General features: G+C 37.4%; 1 protein-coding gene across 1 annotated transcript in view; it reads left to right on the top strand.

Moving 5' to 3' along the window:
• Positions 1-13,317: 13,317 nt before the first annotated feature.
• The window catches only part of LOC124231962 (RNA-binding motif protein, X chromosome-like), a 9,701-nt gene continuing 945 nt past the window's right edge, over positions 13,318-22,073 (top strand). The window contains exons 1-6 of the mRNA XM_046648957.1: positions 13,318-13,426; positions 14,137-14,243; positions 16,684-16,858; positions 18,790-18,942; positions 20,773-20,887; positions 21,820-21,942. Coding sequence (XP_046504913.1) covers positions 13,318-13,426; positions 14,137-14,243; positions 16,684-16,858; positions 18,790-18,942; positions 20,773-20,887; positions 21,820-21,942 — 782 coding nt within the window. The remainder of the gene's footprint in view (positions 13,427-14,136; positions 14,244-16,683; positions 16,859-18,789; positions 18,943-20,772; positions 20,888-21,819; positions 21,943-22,073) is intronic.

Below are 22,073 nucleotides of genomic sequence, written 5' to 3'. Positions count from 1 at the left end.
CAAAGCAGTCATCCTAAGACATCACTCCACATCTTAGAGACTAATCTCACAGGGCCACAAACCCACCTCTCTAAAGCATAGATACCTGGGTGATCTAGATCAAATTCCAACTCAGAAGACCACAGACCAACACCTGGAGCACAAAATCAATTCATGCATCCCCAACAATTATAGCAACCCAGGAAGCCAATGACCCATATTTGTGAACCCAGACTCAAATAAAACATCCCCAGACAATACAGACTCTGCTCCTGTGAATTATATTCATGACAAGAGACCACAGAACTAAATCCTACTTCCAAGGACCACAGACTCAGAATACCCAAGACTCACCTTACAGGATACCACACCCACTTCTAGGGAATCAGACTCAGCTTAAGCATTTAAGACATCATGCTGGGGCACCACAGACCCACTTCAAAGCAGCCCCAGATATAGCATAGGTGTCCCCTGACTCACTAAGGAAACCCATTATCACCTCAGGAGACCATAGACTTAACTCAGGGGACATCCAAACCTGATGAACTTCAAAGGAGCTAGACTCACTTCAGTGGACACCATACTCATCTCAGGCAACTAGAGTTAACTCAGGAGACTCCTGACTCATCTCAAGAGACCCCACCTGAGTGGACACTATACCCACCTAAGAGGAACTAAGCTCAGCTCAGGATATCATAGACTTAACTTAGGAGACCCAGTCTCAGTTCAGGAGACCTTATTCTCCCTTTAGGGGTTCCTAGACCCACCTCAGGGGTCCCACACCCAACACTGAGGAGCAACACCCACCACCAGGGGACCCAGAAACATCTTATAGGTCTCTAAATCGCTTTCATGGGGCCCTAGAAAAACCTAAGAGGACCACATATTCACCTCAGGTGACCGATTCTCAGTTCAGAAGACCATATATCCACCTCATGGATACAGAGCAGTGACCTCAATAGTGGACTCAATAGGTATAACCCCAAATATACAGAATACAGACTCAGAATGCCTCTGGTCAGGCATTCCTATTTAAAACCCAGGGGGTCTGCAACCCTCTACAGAGGATCCAGATCTCTCCAGGGGACTCAGACTTAGCTCAGAGGACTCATACAACATTACAGGGAGCTACACACAAAACGTAGAAGTCTGAGAACCACTACATGTGATTCCAGACCCACCAGAGGAGACTTACTCAGCACAGGAGCCCCCACTTAGCTCAGAATTCTCAAAAAAAATACACCAACAGGCCTAAACTCAGCTCATGTTAATCACAATTGACCTCAGGGAACACAGGCCCAGCTCAGGGGAACAAGACTCAGCTCAGGAGACATGGACCTAAACCCAACTTAAAGGGCCTAGAAACACTTCTAAGGAATACCGATACAAACCATAGAACACAACACATTTCAGAATGCTCACGTTTACCTCAGGAAAATACAGACAGTTCAGGGTTAGTAGACTCAGACCGGGCATCCCTAACATCACCCTAGGGACTAGAACGCCACCTCTCAGGGCTTGAAGCCCACCTCAGTGAAGCCCACATATACCTTTGGGTGATCTAGATATATCCCAGGGACTCCTGACCAAACTAAGGAGACCACTGTCATCCCTCAGGACATCTATATTCAGCTCAGTCATCCCAGAAAACACCCCAGTAAGCCACAGGCCAACATCAGGGGATACCGACCCAATTCAGAGATCTGACTCAGCTTAGGCATTCCCAGATAACACACATATGAATGCAAAGTACCACTCAGGGGCCTATAATCCACCTGAGGGTATCAGACTCAGTTCAGGGACAGAATCAAGTCAGGGAACCCAGACTCACCCTTGAGGAATTCAGACTCATTAAGGGACCAAAAATCAACACATTCACCCCAAGAAAATAACTCATGAGATCCCGTATCACTTTAGGGAGTAAAGAGATTCCCATATTTCAGAATCAACAATCAGCTCCACTATCTACAGACAGATCTAGACTCTTCCCACTGAAACCAGACTCAATTCTGGAGATCCCATATCCACACAGTCACAAGGCTGTTATAGGAATCCCCAGAAAACACCCAAGATGATCCTAGACTCTCTTTAGCATCCTAATACCCAAGAAGAGTAACCAGAATCAGTTTAAGGACTCACACTCAATTCAAGGAACCAAGACCTGCCTCAAGGACGCTAACCCTCCCCAGTGGACCCCAGACTTATATCATGGAACTTAGACAACAATGTGTGGATTCTCACACCCATTCCACAAACCAAATACCTTCAGCAGGGGACAAAGACTTATTTTGAACATTCCCAGGCACAACTCAGAACTTGCCAAGAACCTGGCTCAGTTCAGCAGATTGTAGATCCTACTCCAAGCATCAGACACAGCTTATGCATCCCCATAAAACACTCCAGAAAACTCTAGATCTGCCTCCAGGACCCACACTTAGCTCAGGAGAACCCAATTCTACCACAGTTGACCTTATGCTCACTTCAGCAGACCAAATTCTGCTTAGGCATTTATAGACAGATCTACCTAGCTGTGTTCCAGATTCACTCAGGGGCTCCAGATTATCTCATGGGCTTCAGACACATCTCAGTTGGCCCAAAATTCACCATGGAATAACCAGGATAGCTCAGGAAAACCCAGACCTACCAAAGGAGACCCTAAATCCACCTCAGGGAACCTAGTCCCATTTAGTGGACCCAGACCCAATTCAAGTGATCCAATCTCAGCCTAGGAGAACCCAGACAATACTAGCAGACCTACTTCAGGGGCTACATACCCACAGCTGGAGACCCTAGCCAGACCTCAGAGCAACCAGACTCAGCTCAAGCGACCCAAGATCTATCAGAAGGCCACTGAATTCTGCTCAGGGATTCCAATACAACAATCCGTGGTGATGAAGACCCACTTCAAGGGCACTATATCCAAGTGTGAGGGCCCCAGATCCATCTGTGGAGAGAGAGGCTCAGCTCAGGAGACTGACATGCATCTCAGGGTGAGAAACAGCTGAGGAATCCCTGACACACCACCTCAGAATAACAGACCCAATTCAGAGGTCCATATCCAAGACAATGGACCCTATACTTACATTTTGTGACTAATAACTAAGCTCAGGAAATTAAGACTTATTTCAGGGGAGCTAGACTCAACTTATATATCCCCAGAAAACATCCCAGAGCCACTTACATGAGAGCCTAGACACACTTGAGGATAACCCAGCCCCTCACCAACTTAACTGAACTCAGCTCAGGAAGTACCAGACCCACTTATTAGACCCTAAGAAACCTCAAAAGACTCATACTTAGCTCAGGGGATATATACAATAGACCGTCTGGCCCCAGAAACATCCCTGACCATCAGTCAGCTTAGGACACTATAACCACAAATAGGATAACTGAGACTAAACTGTGGAGACCTACACTCAGTTCAGGAAAACCCAGATCCACCTTGGACGCCTCTGATTCACTTCGGGAAACACCAGGCTATCCTATGGAGACCCAGACCCACTTCAGGAGACATTATTACTTTTTAGGTGATGTAGATTCAATTCAGGATGCCCCAGAATCATTGTGGGGTCACCACACCAACTCAGGAGATCAAGACTCTGCTCAGGAGATCACAGAAAATACCATAGATGGCACCAGATCCACTTTAGGGACTCCACATACGGGGAACCTAGATAAATATCAAAGAAACTAGCCTCAGCGCAGAAGATCGCAGACATCCCTTTGTGTGCTCAGAATTAGTGTATGTGTCCTCTGAAAACAAACAAAAGTGTCTCAGACTTAGCTCAAGAGAAAACAGAGCCAACTACCTGAGTGGGTTCCATAAATACCTTGATAGACCTCAGACCCACCTCAGAGGACTACAGATCCAAATCAAGTGACACAGACTCTGCTCAGGAGATCTTAGACTTACCTTGGTGTATCCAGACTCATTTTAGGCATATTCAGATCTGATCCTTGAGGAATGCAGGTCCACCCAAATTTAAAGGGCCCCAGACACATATTAGGGGGATCAAGAATCAAAGCTGGTGACCCAAACCCACATAGAAATCCAAATTCAGTTCAAGAGACCCAAGACCTTCCTTAATGGGCTCCAGGCCAGTTTAATCTTAAGGGATGCCAGATTTACTTTAGCGTAGCAAGAATCAGCTATGGCATACCTATAAATTTCTGTAGGCCTTAAACCCACTTTAGGTAGCTCTCACAACACAACATGGGATCCAGACTTGGCTCAAGAGACCCCAGACCTACCTTAAGATCCAAAGTCATCTCAGACCACACATGCATGTGTGGGTGACACGGGTCTCAGCTCAGACATCTTCAGACAACACAACAGTGAGCCTGAGAATCAACTTAAAGGCCTCAGACCCAAAGTATGGGATCCTAACCCATATAAGGGAACCCAGCCTCAGTTGAGGCAGCCCTAGACAATTCCTGAGATGTCCCAAACTCACCTCAGGGGTCCTACACCTATAATACAATCCTAGACTCTCATCTCTGAGACCACTGAGCTCTGGAGACCACAGAACCACTTCAGAAGATGCTAGACCCCCCTCAGAGAAGCAACAACTCACTTAAGAAGAATCCAGTTCAGCTCAGGAGACTCCAGGCCTACTTCAGGCAACCCACACTCAGCTCAAGAAACTACAGTCTCATATCCAGGAACCTTAGATCCACCTTAGGTGACCAGGTATCATCTCAGTCATCCCCAGACGACATACCAGTGAGCCTGACAGATAAATCAAGTGCTTCAGCCCCACCTCAAGGGACTAATCTCAATTCAAACATCCATAGATAATGCTGTAGTGAGTCCCAGACCTACCTCAAGGACCCCATACCCAAATCCCAGACCCAAATACCACTTCAGGGGACCATGAATCATCTCAGAAGATCATAGACCTCCCTCAGAAGATTCCAGAGCCTCCTCAGAGGAGCAACAACCCATCTTAAGGTAATAAGACAGCTCAGGAGGCACAAGGCATATCTCCGTGAACCTCTGATTCACATCAGAGGACCCAGTGCAGCTCAGCATAGGTCAACAAACCCAGAGTAAACTCCGACAAAGCACTGGAAACCCTAGACATAACTTAGGAGACCCCAGACCTACCTGGGAGCACTCAGACATGGGTCTCAGAACCACATCAGAAGACCCATACTCTACTCAAGACTCCCCAGACCCACTTCAGGGCCCAAGACCCAAAATTGGGGACCAGATACCCACATCAGGGGGCTGAGACCCACATCTAGAGTCCTAGACCTACCAAAGGTGATACCAAACCCACAATGGGGGACCAACACTCAGCTCAGATACCTTGGACCCATGTCATTGAATCCCAGACCTACCTCCAGAGGCCCACAGGCCCACCACAGTAGACCCAGATTCGGATCAGGAGGGAGACCTCAGACCCAACTCAGACTTCTAACCACCTCAGGGTACTCACACTTATATCAGGTATCCCAGGACAATACACCAGCGGGGCTCAATACACAACTCAGGAGCCCTGACTGTACTCTTGGAACCCCAAATCCATGTTAGGCCACATAGGCTCAGCTCATGTACCTCCTGCCAAAACATTCCAGGGACCCCAGATCCACTAAAAAGACGAAACTATAGCTCAGGCCACCCTAGACAACACCCCAGAGGACCCCAAATCCAGTTCAAGTGATTCAAATTCAGGTCAAGAGATCCAAGACCCATCTATGTGGGTCACTACATTCACATCAGGAGACCTAAATTCAGGTTAGACATCCTCAGACAACACTCTAGGGAGCTCCATATTCAACTCAGAGGCTCCAAATCCAATTCAGGGAGTTCCAGAACAATCTTAGTGGTCCAAGACTCAGCTCCTAAACCCAGGATCCACCTCAGAGTATTCAGACACAAGCTAACATCATAAGAGCACACCATATGAGGCCAATTCTCTTGTCATGGGACCCAAACTCACCTCCTAGGAACCTCTACCCATTTCATGGAGTCCACACCACCACAGTGAACCCCAAAGGTCACATTAAGGGATCAAAACTCAGCTCAGGAGACCTCAGTACCAAGTCACAATCGGTGTGAATTGGTGTTCTTTGCCAGACCCACGTCAGAGGAGCATAAACCTATTTCCAGGGAATCAGACTCTGCTCAAGCAATCCCAAACCAACCTCAGGGGGCCCTAGAAGCCCTACAGGGATGCAAAGATCCGTGTCAGCTCAGAAAACTCCCACTCCCATCACAATGAGCCATAAACACATTTTAGGGGCTCCCACTCCTAAAATTTAGATTTAGTGCCTAGAAATCTAAAATCAGATCTAATGAAGTGGTTAAAATGAGAATAAAAAGGTAGTCTGATTGGACGTTTTATAGGAACTAATAGGATTAGCTAGATAACAGACTTCGGTCCATTTAGCAGGCAGATACTAACAGGCATGGTTGTTACAAATAAAATACGTCTCATTAGGAGTTACTTAGGTTTGTGAAAATAATTGTCCCATGGACAAATATATTTGTCCCATTTATTTTAGAGTTTGTATCATCCTTTTGGATAGAGATGTTTGTTCCATCTCATTAGGAAGAGGAAAGTTGTGGGGGTTTTATTTACATGAGAGACAGTCCAGGTGAAAGTGAAATTATACTTAAGATCATATTAGTATATTAAATAATACAACAAGGCAAAGAATATGCACTTTTGCCCCCCATAATAACAGTGTAGGTATTTGTACTGGTGGCAAAGTAGTGTAATCGAAAATACCTAGTCCCCTGAAAGGGCTCTTAGTTATGTTAACAGTGGAAGTATAAATAGTTCTTTCTGAAGACTGCTGAGGTTCACGTAGGTTCCTTTCGAAGCCTAGAGATAAAATCTAAGCACCCACCTCTACTTAAGTGTCAACACGAAGGATGCCCTTAAGTCTCAGACAGGGATAGGAATTTGGGGACACTTGAGGTTTCCAAAAGAAAGTGAGAACATAACAGCAATCAGAAGTAGGACTGTGAGATTGTGTGAGTTGTGTGAAGGAAGAGATAGATTTGGGGCCCCTTGGAGGCATAGAGGAATGATTAAGGAGGAAACAGCTCATGTGAGGGGTAAGAGGACAACGTAAGGCTTATTATGGAAAATTACAGTTGCAATGGGAAAAGTCATGTGGCTAGACAAGGAGATGCTGGAGTGGATAGAGATGAAAAAGGATCAGCAATGAAAGACAATGAAAATGGAAAAGATAGCGAGATAAGGGACTCCTGGGGAGAAGGCAGCTTGTTTCACTGTCTTGGGTGGAAGGTGAGCACCTCCCGATGTCACCTTCTTGCTCTCAAGTTCTTGGGAAAGCTGTCTATCTCATAGTGCTCTCTGCTCCTGGGTGCTAAAGAGAGTGCCTCAGTTTAAGGTCTCCAACGGAAGTGGACTTCCATCAGAGTAAGCTTTAAACATTTTCAGTTAAGAAATGTGAATCCAGGGTTGTGCCCTCTAGAGTTTGGTGGCACTGTTAGTAGTCAGGAGGATGAAGACAAAGAGGCCATCAGAACTTCCTTCAGCTGAGCCACTGTACCAGAAAACTGTGAAAAACAAATCAAGATTTAGGTAAAGAATTTATTCAAAAAGGGTACGGAATAGGAAAATGCTGTCATTTCAGAATCTGTAAGTATCTCAAAATCAAGTATAAAAAGTCTTTTTTTAAGAGGAAGGGATTAGCAGGAACTTAGTGGGAGACAAATGATGGGTTAGCAGAAGGCAAAATAGGGGCACTTTAAAAGGAAATGTTTCTGCCAGCTGATTCTCAGAATGAGCTGTTAGGTGATATGTTCTGACCTTAGTCTAACAATACTTGCCCCGAACTTCGGGTGAGCCAAAATTTAGGGGACTGGAAAGAGGAGAGAAGCCTGATTAAAGTTTGGTTAAGCCAAGTCAGTGGGTAAGTAATGGACAACTGTGGACATTTTGTCATCACATTACCAGAAAAAGACCCCAAAACATACTAACAATAATTTCTAAAGTATCATTAAATATGAAGTATGTTCAAATTTCTATTTTTTTCATGAATGGCAAACATTTTAACATTTTCTTTGAAACAGAATCCAAATCAGATTTGAATCTTACAACTGGTTTGAATGTTAAGTGTGCTTTAAAATAATTTTCCCCTTCAACTCTTTTTTCTTTCAATTTATTTAAAAACCAGGTTGATTACCCTATATCATCTCCTATAGTCTGAATTTTGCTTCTTGTATCTATCCATGTGGTCTCATTCAACATGTTCCTCTACCCACAATATTTCCTTAAAATCAACAGCAAAAGATATTGATTCTGCTCTGATTTATGTTTTACAAAGAAAATTTCATAAGTACTGGTTGTTCTTTTACTATTATGCAGATAGTTTCTGGTTATCACTCTTTTTCTGTGCACTAAATCATTTTACTTAGTATGACTCTTTAATCCTCTTTAATATCCAGCAGAGATGTTCTTTCTCAGAATATTTTCTAAACTATTCCGGAATGTTGATTCTTCTAAATAAACTCTAAAAGTCTGATTGGGAATTCAATACGTGCATAATATACATAAACATTATATAATAAGTAAAGAAATACATGTATATGCATATTTACACAGATACGTATACATATATACATACATATATACACTCACACAAATATAAACATATATACATAAATATATATACACAGGTATATGTGTATATATACGATATCCCTATAATTTTCAGTCACATTACTTTTCTTTCATGTTATTTAAAGTCATATTAGAACATTTATCTCCATTTACTCACATCCGTCTTCATGTAATTCAAAGGGTTTTACAGTTTTTTCTTCAAATAAGCCTTGCACATATCTCAGAAAAAAATTTTTTAATCTGTATAATGAGGATAAGGATAGCAGTTACTTCACAGGGTTGTGCAATAACCAAATGAGATAATTAAATTAGTAAGTTAATGAAGCACTTCATATAGTACAAAATGAATATTTCTTAGATGTTTTTATTTTTATTTGACCATTTGGTCTGTAATATTTATTCCCATTAAAGAAGAGGCCCAGTTTCTAATTCATTATATGTATTGTCATGTTTTTGTGTGTTATCTTTATATTTGTAAAAAGAATTGAGACACAGTGTTGGTTATCTGAGGTCTATGGAAGTAGAAAGAACACAGAAATAGCATTTATTTATTTATATTTATTAGTAATACAGTGGCTCTTTAGTGAATTTCTCATATAGAGATCATTAGAAATCATTATTTTGTCTGATGTTTCTATTTCTTCTTGAATAATTCTTGACAAATTGTGTTTTCTTAAATCACCTGTCATTTCATTTTCCGAATCACCAAAGATTTCTTATGATTCTTTTTCATTTCTTTCTATTGTTAATCTACTCCTCATTCCAATTCTGTGTGTATGTAGTCTGTCATTTCTTTCTATCCCCTTTGTAGGCATATTATTGGTGAAAGTATACAATAATGATTGATTTTATGCAAAACATCCAAATCAACACAGTTCTTTTTAAAATATAGTTTTGATGGTTTTGGCCAGTCCTTAAAGAAAGTAGGATTACAAATTAACCTCAGACTCCTATCTAATATAAATGTAATTACAACACTTCCACATTTTTTCTTTTGAACTCTGAATTACGTTTTAGGTATTGTGCTCAAGTGTGCTCAGGACCTCATTTAATCTTGCAATTATCCTATCTGATAACAATATTATCATCCCTTTCTGGGTAAATTTAAGTGGTTAAGCAGTTTATTCAATTTCACATAACTACTAAATTTTGAAGGTTAGATTCTTGTTGGTCTGCCTGACTTTATATTGTTGTATTAATCACCACATGCATTATATCTTATAGACATTCAGATTTCTGGTCAAAATGATTTTAACAGATACTCTAAAAAATAAAGTAGTTTATTTGCATGGCAAGCAAAATGCTTCACGATCTTTCTTTTTCATTTACCACAAATCTCTGACCTCTATCTAGTCACATGAAAAGGCAGGTTATTCCCTGAAGTTGCCTTTTTACTTTTAAAATTTCATGTTTCTCTATACTCTGCCTAGAAAATTTCATGCTATACTGGATTGTTTTTATTCTGCCACACTGCTTTTAATAACCCCATGCCTCTGCAAATGTCAATTCTACCAAGAACAAGTTCCTTAAGTAGTATGTCTAAGTTACAATCCATTTTCAAATCTCACTCAAAACACACTTCAGTAAATTTTTACCAAATATGTCTTTTTTTAAATTGGTTTTCTTTAACAAAGTATCTAGGAGCAGATCATTAGATTTGAATCTCAGTTTTCTAGAAACAGATTCCCAAAAGTGTGGGCAAGTTGTAAAGTCTTGTATCTTGTTTCCTCTTTTGCAAAATGTATATAACAATAATACTGTTTTGGAGTTCTAAAGATTAACTGGGTAATACAATACATGTAGATATTTTATCTAAGTGGCTGATCCTGATAATTATTTATAAAATGACAGTCACTAGTATGTGAATTACTCTTTTAAAACACTGAAGCATTTTTCCACACCTTTTATGGCATCCACCATAATAATATTATTTCCGTGTCTTCTTTGCTTACGGTGTTCTCTTACTGCTTAATGTATTAATTATTTTTTCTTATTATCAATTAATTATACTATACCATTCACTTATTTATATTAGTTATTTCATTATCAGTAAAAGTTACTAATAAAATTCATTTCCCCAAAGAGATAAAATTAAACCTTTAATTTTATTAAAGCACATTTTACGTGTTTGAACTGAAAAAAAGTCATCTAAAATGTTGACAAAGGCATGGAAAACTTAATGTCTTTCTGGTAAGAATGTGGTAAATATGTGGATATAGGTTAGACAGAACAGTTTTGATGAACAAGAAATTAATACTGGTGCTAACAGATTGGTATCTGTCATTTTGAAACATTTAAAATTTTCTAAAATATATATAGATGTACAAAAATATCTTTACCTTTGGTGCACGATTTCACTGCTGAGTTATTTAGCTGAAGAAAAAATATTAAAAAGAGAAATTAAGATTTTTAACACCGACATTACCAGCACTTTATTATTTATAATAATATGTATATAAATTCTGAGTACTTCATAACTGGAGAGGTGTTATAAAAATTAGTTGACATCAGTTTGTTAAAAGAAGATATAAGCACCAAAAATTTTATCTGTAGCATTATTTTTTGAATTTTAAATTTCAAGATACATACAAAGCAGGTATACATAAAATGTGTAGACAAATTCTAGAAAAACTCACAAAAAATGTTTCAGGTGTATTCTGTAGTTAAGTGTATTTTCTAATGCTACATTTGCTATTGCAAATGAATTCATAGAAGGAATAATTTTATCGTGGAAAAGAATAATCTGTCAGCTAACACAGTATTTTTTTCAGGAATAGAAATTATTTATTTTACCAGATAGAATTCTGTTTGTTAAGGAATCTGGTTACTAAACAGATATCGAGGCAGAGATATTGTCCCAGGGGATTTGTTGTTTCTGTTAATTTTGGAAGCTTTGGTTAAAAACCAAAACATTATTTTTATGTACCTTAGGAAAGTTGAAGATTGAGTTTGCAAATGTGTATATTTCAAAGGTACTGAAGCTTTGGATTCCTAAATATTTTTATTATTTTCATTCTTTTATTTTTTTTTTCCTCATATTTCTCATTTTTCTTTTGTACGTTTGGAAACATACTAAACAGCTAGATGCCCATGTAAAAGTAAGCATATTGCCAATATTTGGGAAGGGGATAAATTACCAGTGCCTATTTGATACTAAAAACCCGCTTTCCTTTATCTCAATTACATTAAAGCACTAGACAAAGTACATAATAAAAAGGAAGTAGAGAACACGTTTTGGTCCTTCAATTTTCTTCAGACTCTCTTTTCCCTCTGAGTTGCGCCGCTAACCCCTCCTCCACTTTCTACAGCTTCCTCATTCCCTACTGCCTCTGCGGCTCAGCGCTCACTCACATCCGGGTTCCTTAGGCTCGTTGTGTTGGTTGCGGAGTTGCTCTCCACGGTTAATTTAGTTCGTCGGTTTGGGAACTCTGAAGGGAAGTCGTCGGAAAAACAGGAGGGAAAGAGGTAAGGAGCTAGAATTTTAAGGCTAGGAGAAAAACTTTTATCTCGGTCGGAAGAGTCTACAGCGGTATCATCTAGTTTGAATAGGAAAGCCGACTTTGATTTTTCTCTCAGGCTTTTTCAGTAAATCATAATGTACGAGTAATTTATGTGTTTGTCTAAATATAGATGCATGCAATATCTAGAAGAGTTAGATACCAATATATTTCTTGTACAGTGCCTTTAATTTTTGTTCCTCTCGGCAATGTGTTCCGAGGCAGCAATGGAAAGCCACTGAAGTTCCCGGATTTTGCTGGTGTACGGGGAGGGAATGGCTTAAAATGTGTGAGTAGTGGATGTCGGAGGCAATGCGGGGTACAGAACCCCACTCTAGGGCTGAGATACTCATGTTTGATGAACTCGTGTACCGCTTTTGCTGTTTAACTTGGGTTTACTCTGTCACGTTGTGGCGGGTAGTTGCGGGTTGTTTGTCGGACATTATGCTAGGGCGCCATTTTGTTTGTAGTGCAAGTTTTTTTCCTACGGTTTTTCTTTCTGAGCGCAGTGATAATTAAAAAACATAGGCAAGATAGCCATAAAAACTAGTTGGTAAGATTAGGATTACAAAGTTGGACCTTGACACAACAAATGTGCAATTGCTAGTTCACTTGACGGGAATTATAAAATTTTAACATTATGCGTAAAGTCCACCGTTTGTTTTAACCAGTATTTGCTGTTAAGTAATCACAGTTTAACTTTTTCTCAGTAAAAGCTTATGTTCCCTCCGGCCTTTATGTCTTAGCATTTTAAAAACCTGTGGAAGGATAAAATTAGTACCAAGATAAATGAGGATAGATGGGGAAAAGGTTGAAAATACGTTTAACGTAGTTTATGTCTTTCGTAAAACTTAAGACTATTAACTGTGACATGTGTAGATTCCAGACCATATTTTTTATTGTTTACTTTTAGGTTAAAAAAAAAAAGCCATGTCATGTTTTTAAAGTGAACGTTGTATACTGCAGCCCAAAAGAATTATCAGTGGCCTTCCAACCTAACTTTTGCGCAACTTTTTATCAAATATCTATAAAAAGTGGATCATTTGTCTGTTATGCTCGTGCTGGTGTTGCTTGATGCTAGACATTTTATTTTTCTTTTAAGGAAGAAGCTAAAATAAAGGTTAGCTTGTGTAGGGTACTTCACTTATAAACACACTGTAAGAAAATTTGATCCTTTTGGCTTATGATTTATTTTTTAATGAGTGTATATAGGTATATTTTTAACCTCTTATAGCAAAATGATGGAAGCAGATCAGCCTGGCAAACTGTTCATAGGAGGCCTTAATACCCAGACCACTGAAAAGGCTCTTGCAGCAGTATTTGGGAAATATGGACACGTTATGGAAGGTAACTCTTAGAACCAACGTATATATCTGTTCAAAGTAAATGTATACTAAATATATACTGTGAAAAATCTAAATTGAAATGACTTTTGAAACTTATATGAACACTTTTTTTTAAGTTTCTGGGAAAGCATTCAAAGTGATTAGTGAAAGGGTGTACTAAGGGTCTCTTGCTATGGAGGGTAAGAAAAGCAACAGTATATATACTCTAGAGGTATAGTTTGAAATGGGATAAGCTAAGCTAACTGTAGAATTATTCACTCGATTTTTATAATACTAGTAATGGGGGCCCAGCCTGGTGGCACAGTGGTTAAGTGTGCACGTTCCACTTAGGCAGTCCAGGGCTAACCCGTTCAGATTCCGGGTGTGGACGTGGCACCGCTTAGCAAGGCATGCTGTGGTAGGCAGCCCACATATAAAGTAAAGGAAGATGGGCATGGATGTTAGCTCAGGGCCAGCCTTCCTCAGCAAAAAGAGGAGGAGTGGCAGCAGATCTTAGCTCAGGGCTTATCTTCCTCAAAAAGCAATATATAGTAATGATGTAAAATGTAAGTTTTTTTTTTTTTTTATAACTTTCAAAAGGTGATTACTGTGGTGTGTCAGGACATCAAATTAAGGAGACTTGTGAGAAACTGTCACAGGATTGATAATTTTGAAACTGAAAATTTCAATTTTATGTAACATAATAAATTAAAAAGTTTACATATATTACAGTTCTTTTGATAAAGGATCGGGAAACAAATAAGTCCAGAGGCTTTGCTTTTATTACTTTTGAGAGCCCTGCAGATGCTAAGAATGCTGCCAAAGAGATGAATGGAAAGGTAGGAGACTTTTATTAATGTTTTAGGTCTGTACTTCACTTCATAGTATTTCTACGTCCTTTTTGTTTTTCTAATTTTTTAAAGTAGTGTAATGTCATATACGCCAAAATTCTTTAGCCATCATGTTTCGTTTTGTCGCATAAACAGCAGAGAATGTGGTTGGAACAAGATTGAAATGAATATTAGCTTTAGCAGTATACCTTAAATGTATTTTTACATGAGCATTCCAGTATAAATGTGAATAGGCTTTCAGCCTTCAAAGAGCTTTAGAATTTAGAAGAAATCTCCAAAAAAGGTAATTACAGAAAAAAGTAAGGTTAGAAATGTGGGTATCAGAATAAGTAATTGGCCTTCCTATCCCTAACTTTTATGTTTTCTCTTTAATAAATTTTCTTCCTGTAACCGGAGAGATCTTTGTAAAATGGATATATGGTTATTTCTTTTACAGAAGTGGCTGAGGGTTAACTTTGAGCCAGTCTTGAACGTGCACTGAAAAACATCACTCTCTTTCTTCCTGGGTCTTGAAATCCAGTGATTATGTGTCTGCTATACACTTTAAACTTTTTAGTGATTTTATTAAATACTGAATTTGTTAACATTACCCTCGAGGTTACTCCAAGGACTCTTTGGGCTTCTTTTTCTTTTAGATTATCCTAATCTGTTTTATGGTTCTGTTACTCTTTAAGCTCTCCCCAGTATTCCATACTGTTATTTTAAGCTTTGGTTTTATGGACTTTTCAGAAATTACTCTTCCCTGTGTCAGTCTCACAAATAACAATTTCTATTTCAGAAACTGAACTTAGATTGCGTTTTTGCTCCAGAATTTTTTTCCTCCTCCCCATCTTGTTGTAGTATTTTTTATGCTCATTATACAGTATCTTAAGTCTTTTATTAAATTATCTCCATTGCTTTTAAAATTCTTACAGTGTGGAATTATGTATCTTAATTCCCTTTTTTCTCTGTAGCCAGGTGTCTGGTACATTGCAAGCATTCAGTACTTATTGACTCTTTCACTTTAGTTTGAAATTTTAGGGTTTGGGTAGTACCTAAAAGTTGAATTTGGCTTATGGTTTTGTGTTGTACAGAGATAAATTTGACTTTTTAAGAACAACAATGATAGTTCCTCTTTTTTCCTAGTTTTCAAGCAAAAGAAAATGTAATTTGTATAGACATTATTTCTAAATTCCTTCATTCAACAGATATTTTCTTTAGTACTTAACTGTGTCGCAGCGGTGATATAGTAACTGACTGATGGTTGTAAATAAGACAAAGGCACCTATTGTGAAGGCACTTTTATTCTAGGGTGAAAGATAAGAAATGAACAAGTAAAAAATAAATAAGTAATTTTATATGCACAAAAATGTGAATAAGGAAAACAAAGTAAGTTAGTTATTTAGAAGTTGTATGGGGAGTGAACACTCTTTTTATACATAGAACTCAGGAGATGTTAGCTGAATCCTGAATGTTGGGAAGGAAGCAGCTGTGCATAAATCTGTGGATAATATTTTAGACCCAAAAGCATTTAATGAGGCCCTAAGATGGGAGTAGTTGGCTGTTGTGGCTATTTGTCTTTGGCAAGGATCCATGTATACCAGAAGACTTGATAGGAATTTAGGATTTAAGATTCTTTTCCAAAAATAATACAAAATGACCAGTGTTTTATGTAGAGTAATTATTATGACCTGAATTATGTTTTCAAAAATCATTTTTGCCTTTGTAAAAGACAAACTATTATGACGTTATTGGGAGACTAAGAAATTTAAACATTTTTTGAGAAATAAGAAATCAAAATATTAAAAAGTTTTTTTTTAGGGTACATTTCAATCAAAACAACTGAGTAAGGCAGAAAATGTTAAAGACTGAGTAAGGATCCTATTTAAAGAAAGAAAAGAAAATTAATAGGATGTAAAGTAAATACAGATCTGCAGTCAATGAGAAATTTTCTTTCTTTTAATAGAACAAATACTAAAAAATAATGTAGAATATGTGGACTAAAATAATCATTTTAAATAACTGAAAGTTTTCTTTTATTTTCTAAATGGCACACATTGTTTTAGATGTTCTTGGGACACTGGAAAATTCTAGTAAATGGTGGAAATTCAAAAATAATGCTATTCATATGGAAAATAAATGTGTATATTCTCTCATGAAATGTGAGACGTATTAATCTTTTTAATTTAATCTTAAAGGACATTTCAATGAGTTTAATAACCAATACATATACTTTTGTATTGGATGACTTAGTAGCAGGCAGTTACTAATTAAATGTCTCTTATGTTTGGTATGGTGAAGCACGCAATCATTTCAGAAGACAATGTTTGCTTTGGAGGAAAAAACCCATTGATCTTTAACTTGATTTTAGTTACAGTAAAATGTAGGTTTGTAAGATTTCTTCAAGTTAAATTTGATGTAATGTTGATGTTACACCTAATCTTTTTAGTCTTTGGATGGAAAAGCAATTAAAGTTGAGCAAGCCAACAAACCATCTTTTGAAAGTGGTGGTAGACGGAGACGGCGGCTTCATTTGAAAAACAGAGGCCATCCAAGAAGTCTGAAATGTAGAAGAGCAGAAAGTGGGGGAGAAAGAAGGCGTCCTTCACGTGGAGGACACTTGGGTAATGTTTTAAAATATAAGGATGCAACCATAAGATTGAAAAACAGTAAGCCTGATTGTATAGAAATATCTCAACTTTTGTTTACTTTCTTTATGAATAAAGTGAACTAAGTTATCTTAGATGAGGAATTTACATTATTGGTAATCAAAATTGTTATAAGAGCTAAAGAATTACTATAGGTATAAAAGTGATTGATGGACTGGCCCTGTGGCCTAGTGTTTAAGTTTGGTGCACTTACTTCAGCAGCCTGGGTTCGATTCCCTGGTGTGGACCTGTATCACTCAGCAGCATCCAGGCTGTAGTGGCTACCCACATACAAAATAGAGGAAGATTGGCACAGATGTTAGCTCAAGGCGAATCTTCCTTACCAAAAAGAGGAAGATTGGCAACAGATGTTAGGTCAGGGCAAATCTTCACACAAAAAGAGAAAAATGATTGAGAGAAGTAATGTGCCAAAAAGCCTTAATCACTTTGCAATTAATTGGCATAAATTTCAAAATGAATTCAGTTTATTTTACCGTTACTACTAAATGCCTTTATTTACTTCAGCAGTTTTTCTACGGAAATCACTTAGATTGATTATATGTTAGAATTTTCCCTTTTGGGACCAAGAACTTCATATGAGTTTAAATGGGTGATTCATACAGAATAAACTATTAAAAATATGTTTTTTTAAATTTTGAGAGTAACCTTATTGCATCATAAAATATTATGGAATCTTGAAAATACACAACAGGAAATAAAAGTCATCAATACTCACAATTCAGAGATAAGCAATATTCATTTTCTGTTTTCACATGTGCAAACATTTATGCAAATCTATCATGGTTTTGGTATGAGGATTTCCTACCTGGATCTGTTGTAATGAAATTCACATTTGGGGAAATACCTAAGGGAGATCACTATAGAGCTTTCTTTAGATTCTCAAAGATATCTTTGACTCAGGAAGAGATTAAAAAATACTACTTCACAAGTATCTATCTTTGTGGTGTGTATTGAAGGAGTATGAGTCATTGAAAATAGTATTTATGAATTATTTTCAAAGAAGTATTTTTTGATATCCGTGAAAGGCAGTCAGTTTTCATTTCCGAAACATGCTTACGTCAAACTTTGTATCATTTGTTGTCTTCAAAAATCAAATATTTAGCTTCTGTTTTTGATACACGTGTATTTTTAGGAAATATTTCCTAAAGTGGAATCTCAAGCCTTGCCCCATTTTAAGATACATAGTTTTGTTTTTCCCACTAAATTGAGCTTGAGAAAATTTTACCAATTCAAAATCTGTGTTATCAGAATATTCATTTTTTCTTATCTATACAATGCTGGGGAATTGGAATACGTCTAAATGTTTTTTTAGTTAGAAAGTTAAAAGTGATTTTTCAGTATTTAATATGCATTTCTTAAATACTGTTAAAATTCAGCAAAGCAGAGCCTTTTCATTGATAATTAATACTATTTTGTAAGTAAATTGTAAGAATTGTATGTTAACTTCCTCTCTTAGATAATGCATTTTTCTGACACATTGTCCCCATTTTAATTTTTTTTAATGTTTTGATTTATGCCTATGATGTGTTTTAAAAAAGCTTTCTTGACATGGCCTTATATAAACATTTGCCATTTTACTCGTAATACTTTTAAAAATTTACTTTTATAATTTATCCAGTTATTTCTCTACTCTCTCAATTCTCCTCAAATGTCGTTTTCACACCAATATAAATGGTTCTTGAGTTTTGTCCTAGGTTTTCCACATTGTGGTTTACAATATGTCTTTGAATTGCGCTTATATAAGGAAGCTCTTAATTTTATTAATTTATACATAGGTGAATGCCTAAGACCATACTGTTTAGTAAAGATTTATAAAAAGTAACTGAAACTTGATCCTTTAAAAAATTTTGATTCTACTTATCTAAAAAGATTTCATTTAAACGCAGATGAGGGTGGATATAGTCTTAATCTCAACATGAGTTCTACCAGGGGACGCTTTCCAGTTAAAAGAGGTCCATCTTCAAGAAGTAGAAGTCCTCCTCCTCAAAGATCTGCACCTTCTGCTCCAGGGCGAAGCAGTAGTGGGATGGAAGGACGAGGTAACTGCTATATAATGCAAAGACAATAGTTTCTTATGAATTAAAATGAGCTATTTTAAACTGTTTAAATTCAAGAAGCAAAATGGAGAGTGGTAAGTAAATGGGTGTATTTACAGACACTAGCTTGCTTATTAATTCATGGTTAGGAACTAATTCTTCAGCTTGTAATTATAGTTGCAGTAGGTCATCAATGCCACAAGTGAGGAAAACATTCCTTTAAACTTCCTGTTAGCTGCAGCTGCAGAAGTCCCCTTATTTTTCTTGAAGGTCCTGTTAACATTCTTTGAGTAGTAGGCTTCTTTTTCACATGGTTTCACAATGAAGATTTTCATGAAAACTGTAATGTCCTGTGACAAAATAATCTGATCTCTAGCATAATTGGGTGTGTATTTTGACCATACCCAATTTGACCTGTTTTCTATTTTTTTTATTATAAACCATAACTGAAACTTGCTGTACTGATTATTTATGCTTTCTTTCTTTGAATCATGATGGTGCTTTGAAGATGATTTTGTTTTAAATACAGATGATAACACTTTTTTTTTGTTTTTGAGGAAGATTAGCCCTGAGCTAACATCCCTTGCCAGTCTTCCTCTTGTTGCTAAGGAAGATCGGCCCTAAGCTAACAGGAGTGCCCATTTTCCTCTTCTTTATATGTGGGATGTCTGCCAGAGCATGGCCTCACAAGCAGTGCCTAGGTCCTCACCCTGGATCTGAACCAGTGAACCCCAGGCCGCTGAAGTGGGCCACACGAACTTAACCACTATGCCACAGGGCCAGCCCCCGCTGATCCACGTTTAATCTCAGCATGAATTCTTCCAAAAGATCCGTGCTAGTGGTACACTAATCCAAAAGTTACCAGAAATTTCAGGTTGAAGATCATCATAATGTCTCTGTGCAGGGCATTGTTTTTGGTTCTGTAAGAATGTTAACAAATATAATAAATACATACAAGATAGATTTTCAGCAGTTCCAAGAATCATCTCATTGGGAAGAAAATAGTTAGAATAAATAATTAAAGCCTAGCAAATTGAACATAAGTGTTTTGTCATTTAGCCGAAAAGAGATCACTGTGGGCTTAGATGGTATTTAAAAGTATAATTAAGACTTGAAAGGTAGACTTAAAGTCTATCTTTAGTAGAGTAAGACATTTTAAGTTGGGAAGTCGTGGAAGTATACTTAGTTGTGGAATATACGAAGGAATTAATCATTAAGATTGGTACAGAGATGTTTCAGATGCTAACATAATGATCATTTGAATTGAGAGAATTTAAAGCAAGAAAGCATGAGATGAGTAGAGTCAAATTTAAGAATGGAAGATTAATTTTGAGAAAGAGATATAAGATCTCATTGAAAAGACAAGGAAGCAAGAGGATATAGAAACAACATTTAGTAAAAAAGTATAACAATACCTTCTAAATTAATTAGTGAAGACTTAGAGCATTGCTGTTTGGCCCTTTATGTGGTAGAAATTTGAAACGGTGACAAATAGAAGACGAAGCTTACAGATAAGATGAGGCAGATTTAATCATTGGATATGTGGAAGTTGAAGAAATTATTTACATTTAACTCATGTTTCTGAGAGGTTTTACCTACTGTTGGTAGTTTTCAAGATTATGCAAAATGTATATAGGAAGGGGAAGATGCCAGAAAATAAAATATTCAGGAATGGCATTGAAAAGGCAGACAAAAATGAGCATAAGTAGAATCTTAGAAGGAGTAGTATTTAAAAACTATTTTGGAAAGAAAGAAATCAGTGTTTTGTTTTTATTTTTCTCTGTAACTTTACTCTCATTTTAAGATACTCACAGAAGCTTCTTAAAATTAAAGGTCCAGTATCACGTGGGAGAGAAAACTATGGAGGTCCTCCACGCCGAGAACCAGTCTCTTCCCGGAGAGGTGATTATGTGTCACCAAGAGATGATGGTTACACTGCTAAAGATAGGTAAAGGAAAACAAAAGATACATAAAATGTTAAGTCATAGTAATATCTTTGCTGAGGTGAAATTCACCTAACATAAACATTGTAAAGTGAACAATTCAGTAACATCTAGTACCTTGACAATGTTATGCAACCACCATCTGTATCTTGTTCCAAAACATTTCTTCACCCCAAAATAAAACCTTCTGTCCATTAAGCAGTCACTCCCGTTCCCCGACCAACAGCCAGTAGCAAACACGAATCGGTGTTTTGTCTCTCTGAATTTACCTATTTTGGATATATCAAACTAATAGAGTCAAACAATATGTGTGATGTTTTGTGTGTAGCTGCTTTTCTTTAGCATAAATGTTATCAAAGATCATGTGGTAGTATGAGTCAGTACATAACACCTTTTTATGGCTGACTAAATGGTCCATTTTATGTGTAGTTAACACACTTTGTTTATCCATTCATCTGTTTGGGTTGTTTCCACTATAATACTGTTTTGAGTATTCCTGTACAAGTATTGGAGTACCTGTTTTCAGTTTTTTTGGGTACATATACTTAGGAGTAAAATTGCTGGGTCATGTAATAATTCTTTGCTTATTTTTTTAATGAATCACCAATCATTTCCACAGATACATTTCTACCATTAATGTACAGGATTCCAGTTTCTCTCTAGCTTCAATAACACTTGATATTTTCTGTTTCTTAAAATTATAACCACCCTGGTAGGTGTAAAGTAGTATCTCATTTTGATTTTGATTTGCATTTCCCTCATGACTAATTTTATTGAGTTATATTTCGTGTGCTTGTTGGCCGTTTGTATACTTTAGAGAAAAGTATATTCAAGCGCATTGCACATTTTAAAATTTTTGTCTTTTTGTTGTCAGAGTTCTTTATGTATTCTGGATATCAGATGTCACATTGTTTTTTAATTTGCCACTTTATTTAAGTTATTCAAGCAGGGATTATCCACGTTCCCGTGACACTAAGGATTATACTCCACCACCTAGAGACAGTGCATATCGTGATTATGGCCGTTCGAGTTCTTGGGAGGAACATTCCTCTAGAGGATATAGGTATAAAAATGTATTGTTTTTATCAAATAACTCATTGCAATTCTTAATTCTCATGTGAATTAATACTTTGTTTTGAATTTAGTGGTCGTGATGGCTATGGTGGTGGTCGTGATGGCTATGGTGGTGGT

The sequence above is a fragment of the Equus quagga genome, unplaced genomic scaffold (assembly GCF_021613505.1).
Source record: "Equus quagga isolate Etosha38 unplaced genomic scaffold, UCLA_HA_Equagga_1.0 HiC_scaffold_139_RagTag, whole genome shotgun sequence".
Lineage (NCBI taxonomy): Eukaryota > Metazoa > Chordata > Mammalia > Perissodactyla > Equidae > Equus > Equus quagga.
This window is presented reverse-complemented; position numbering and strand designations above follow the sequence as displayed.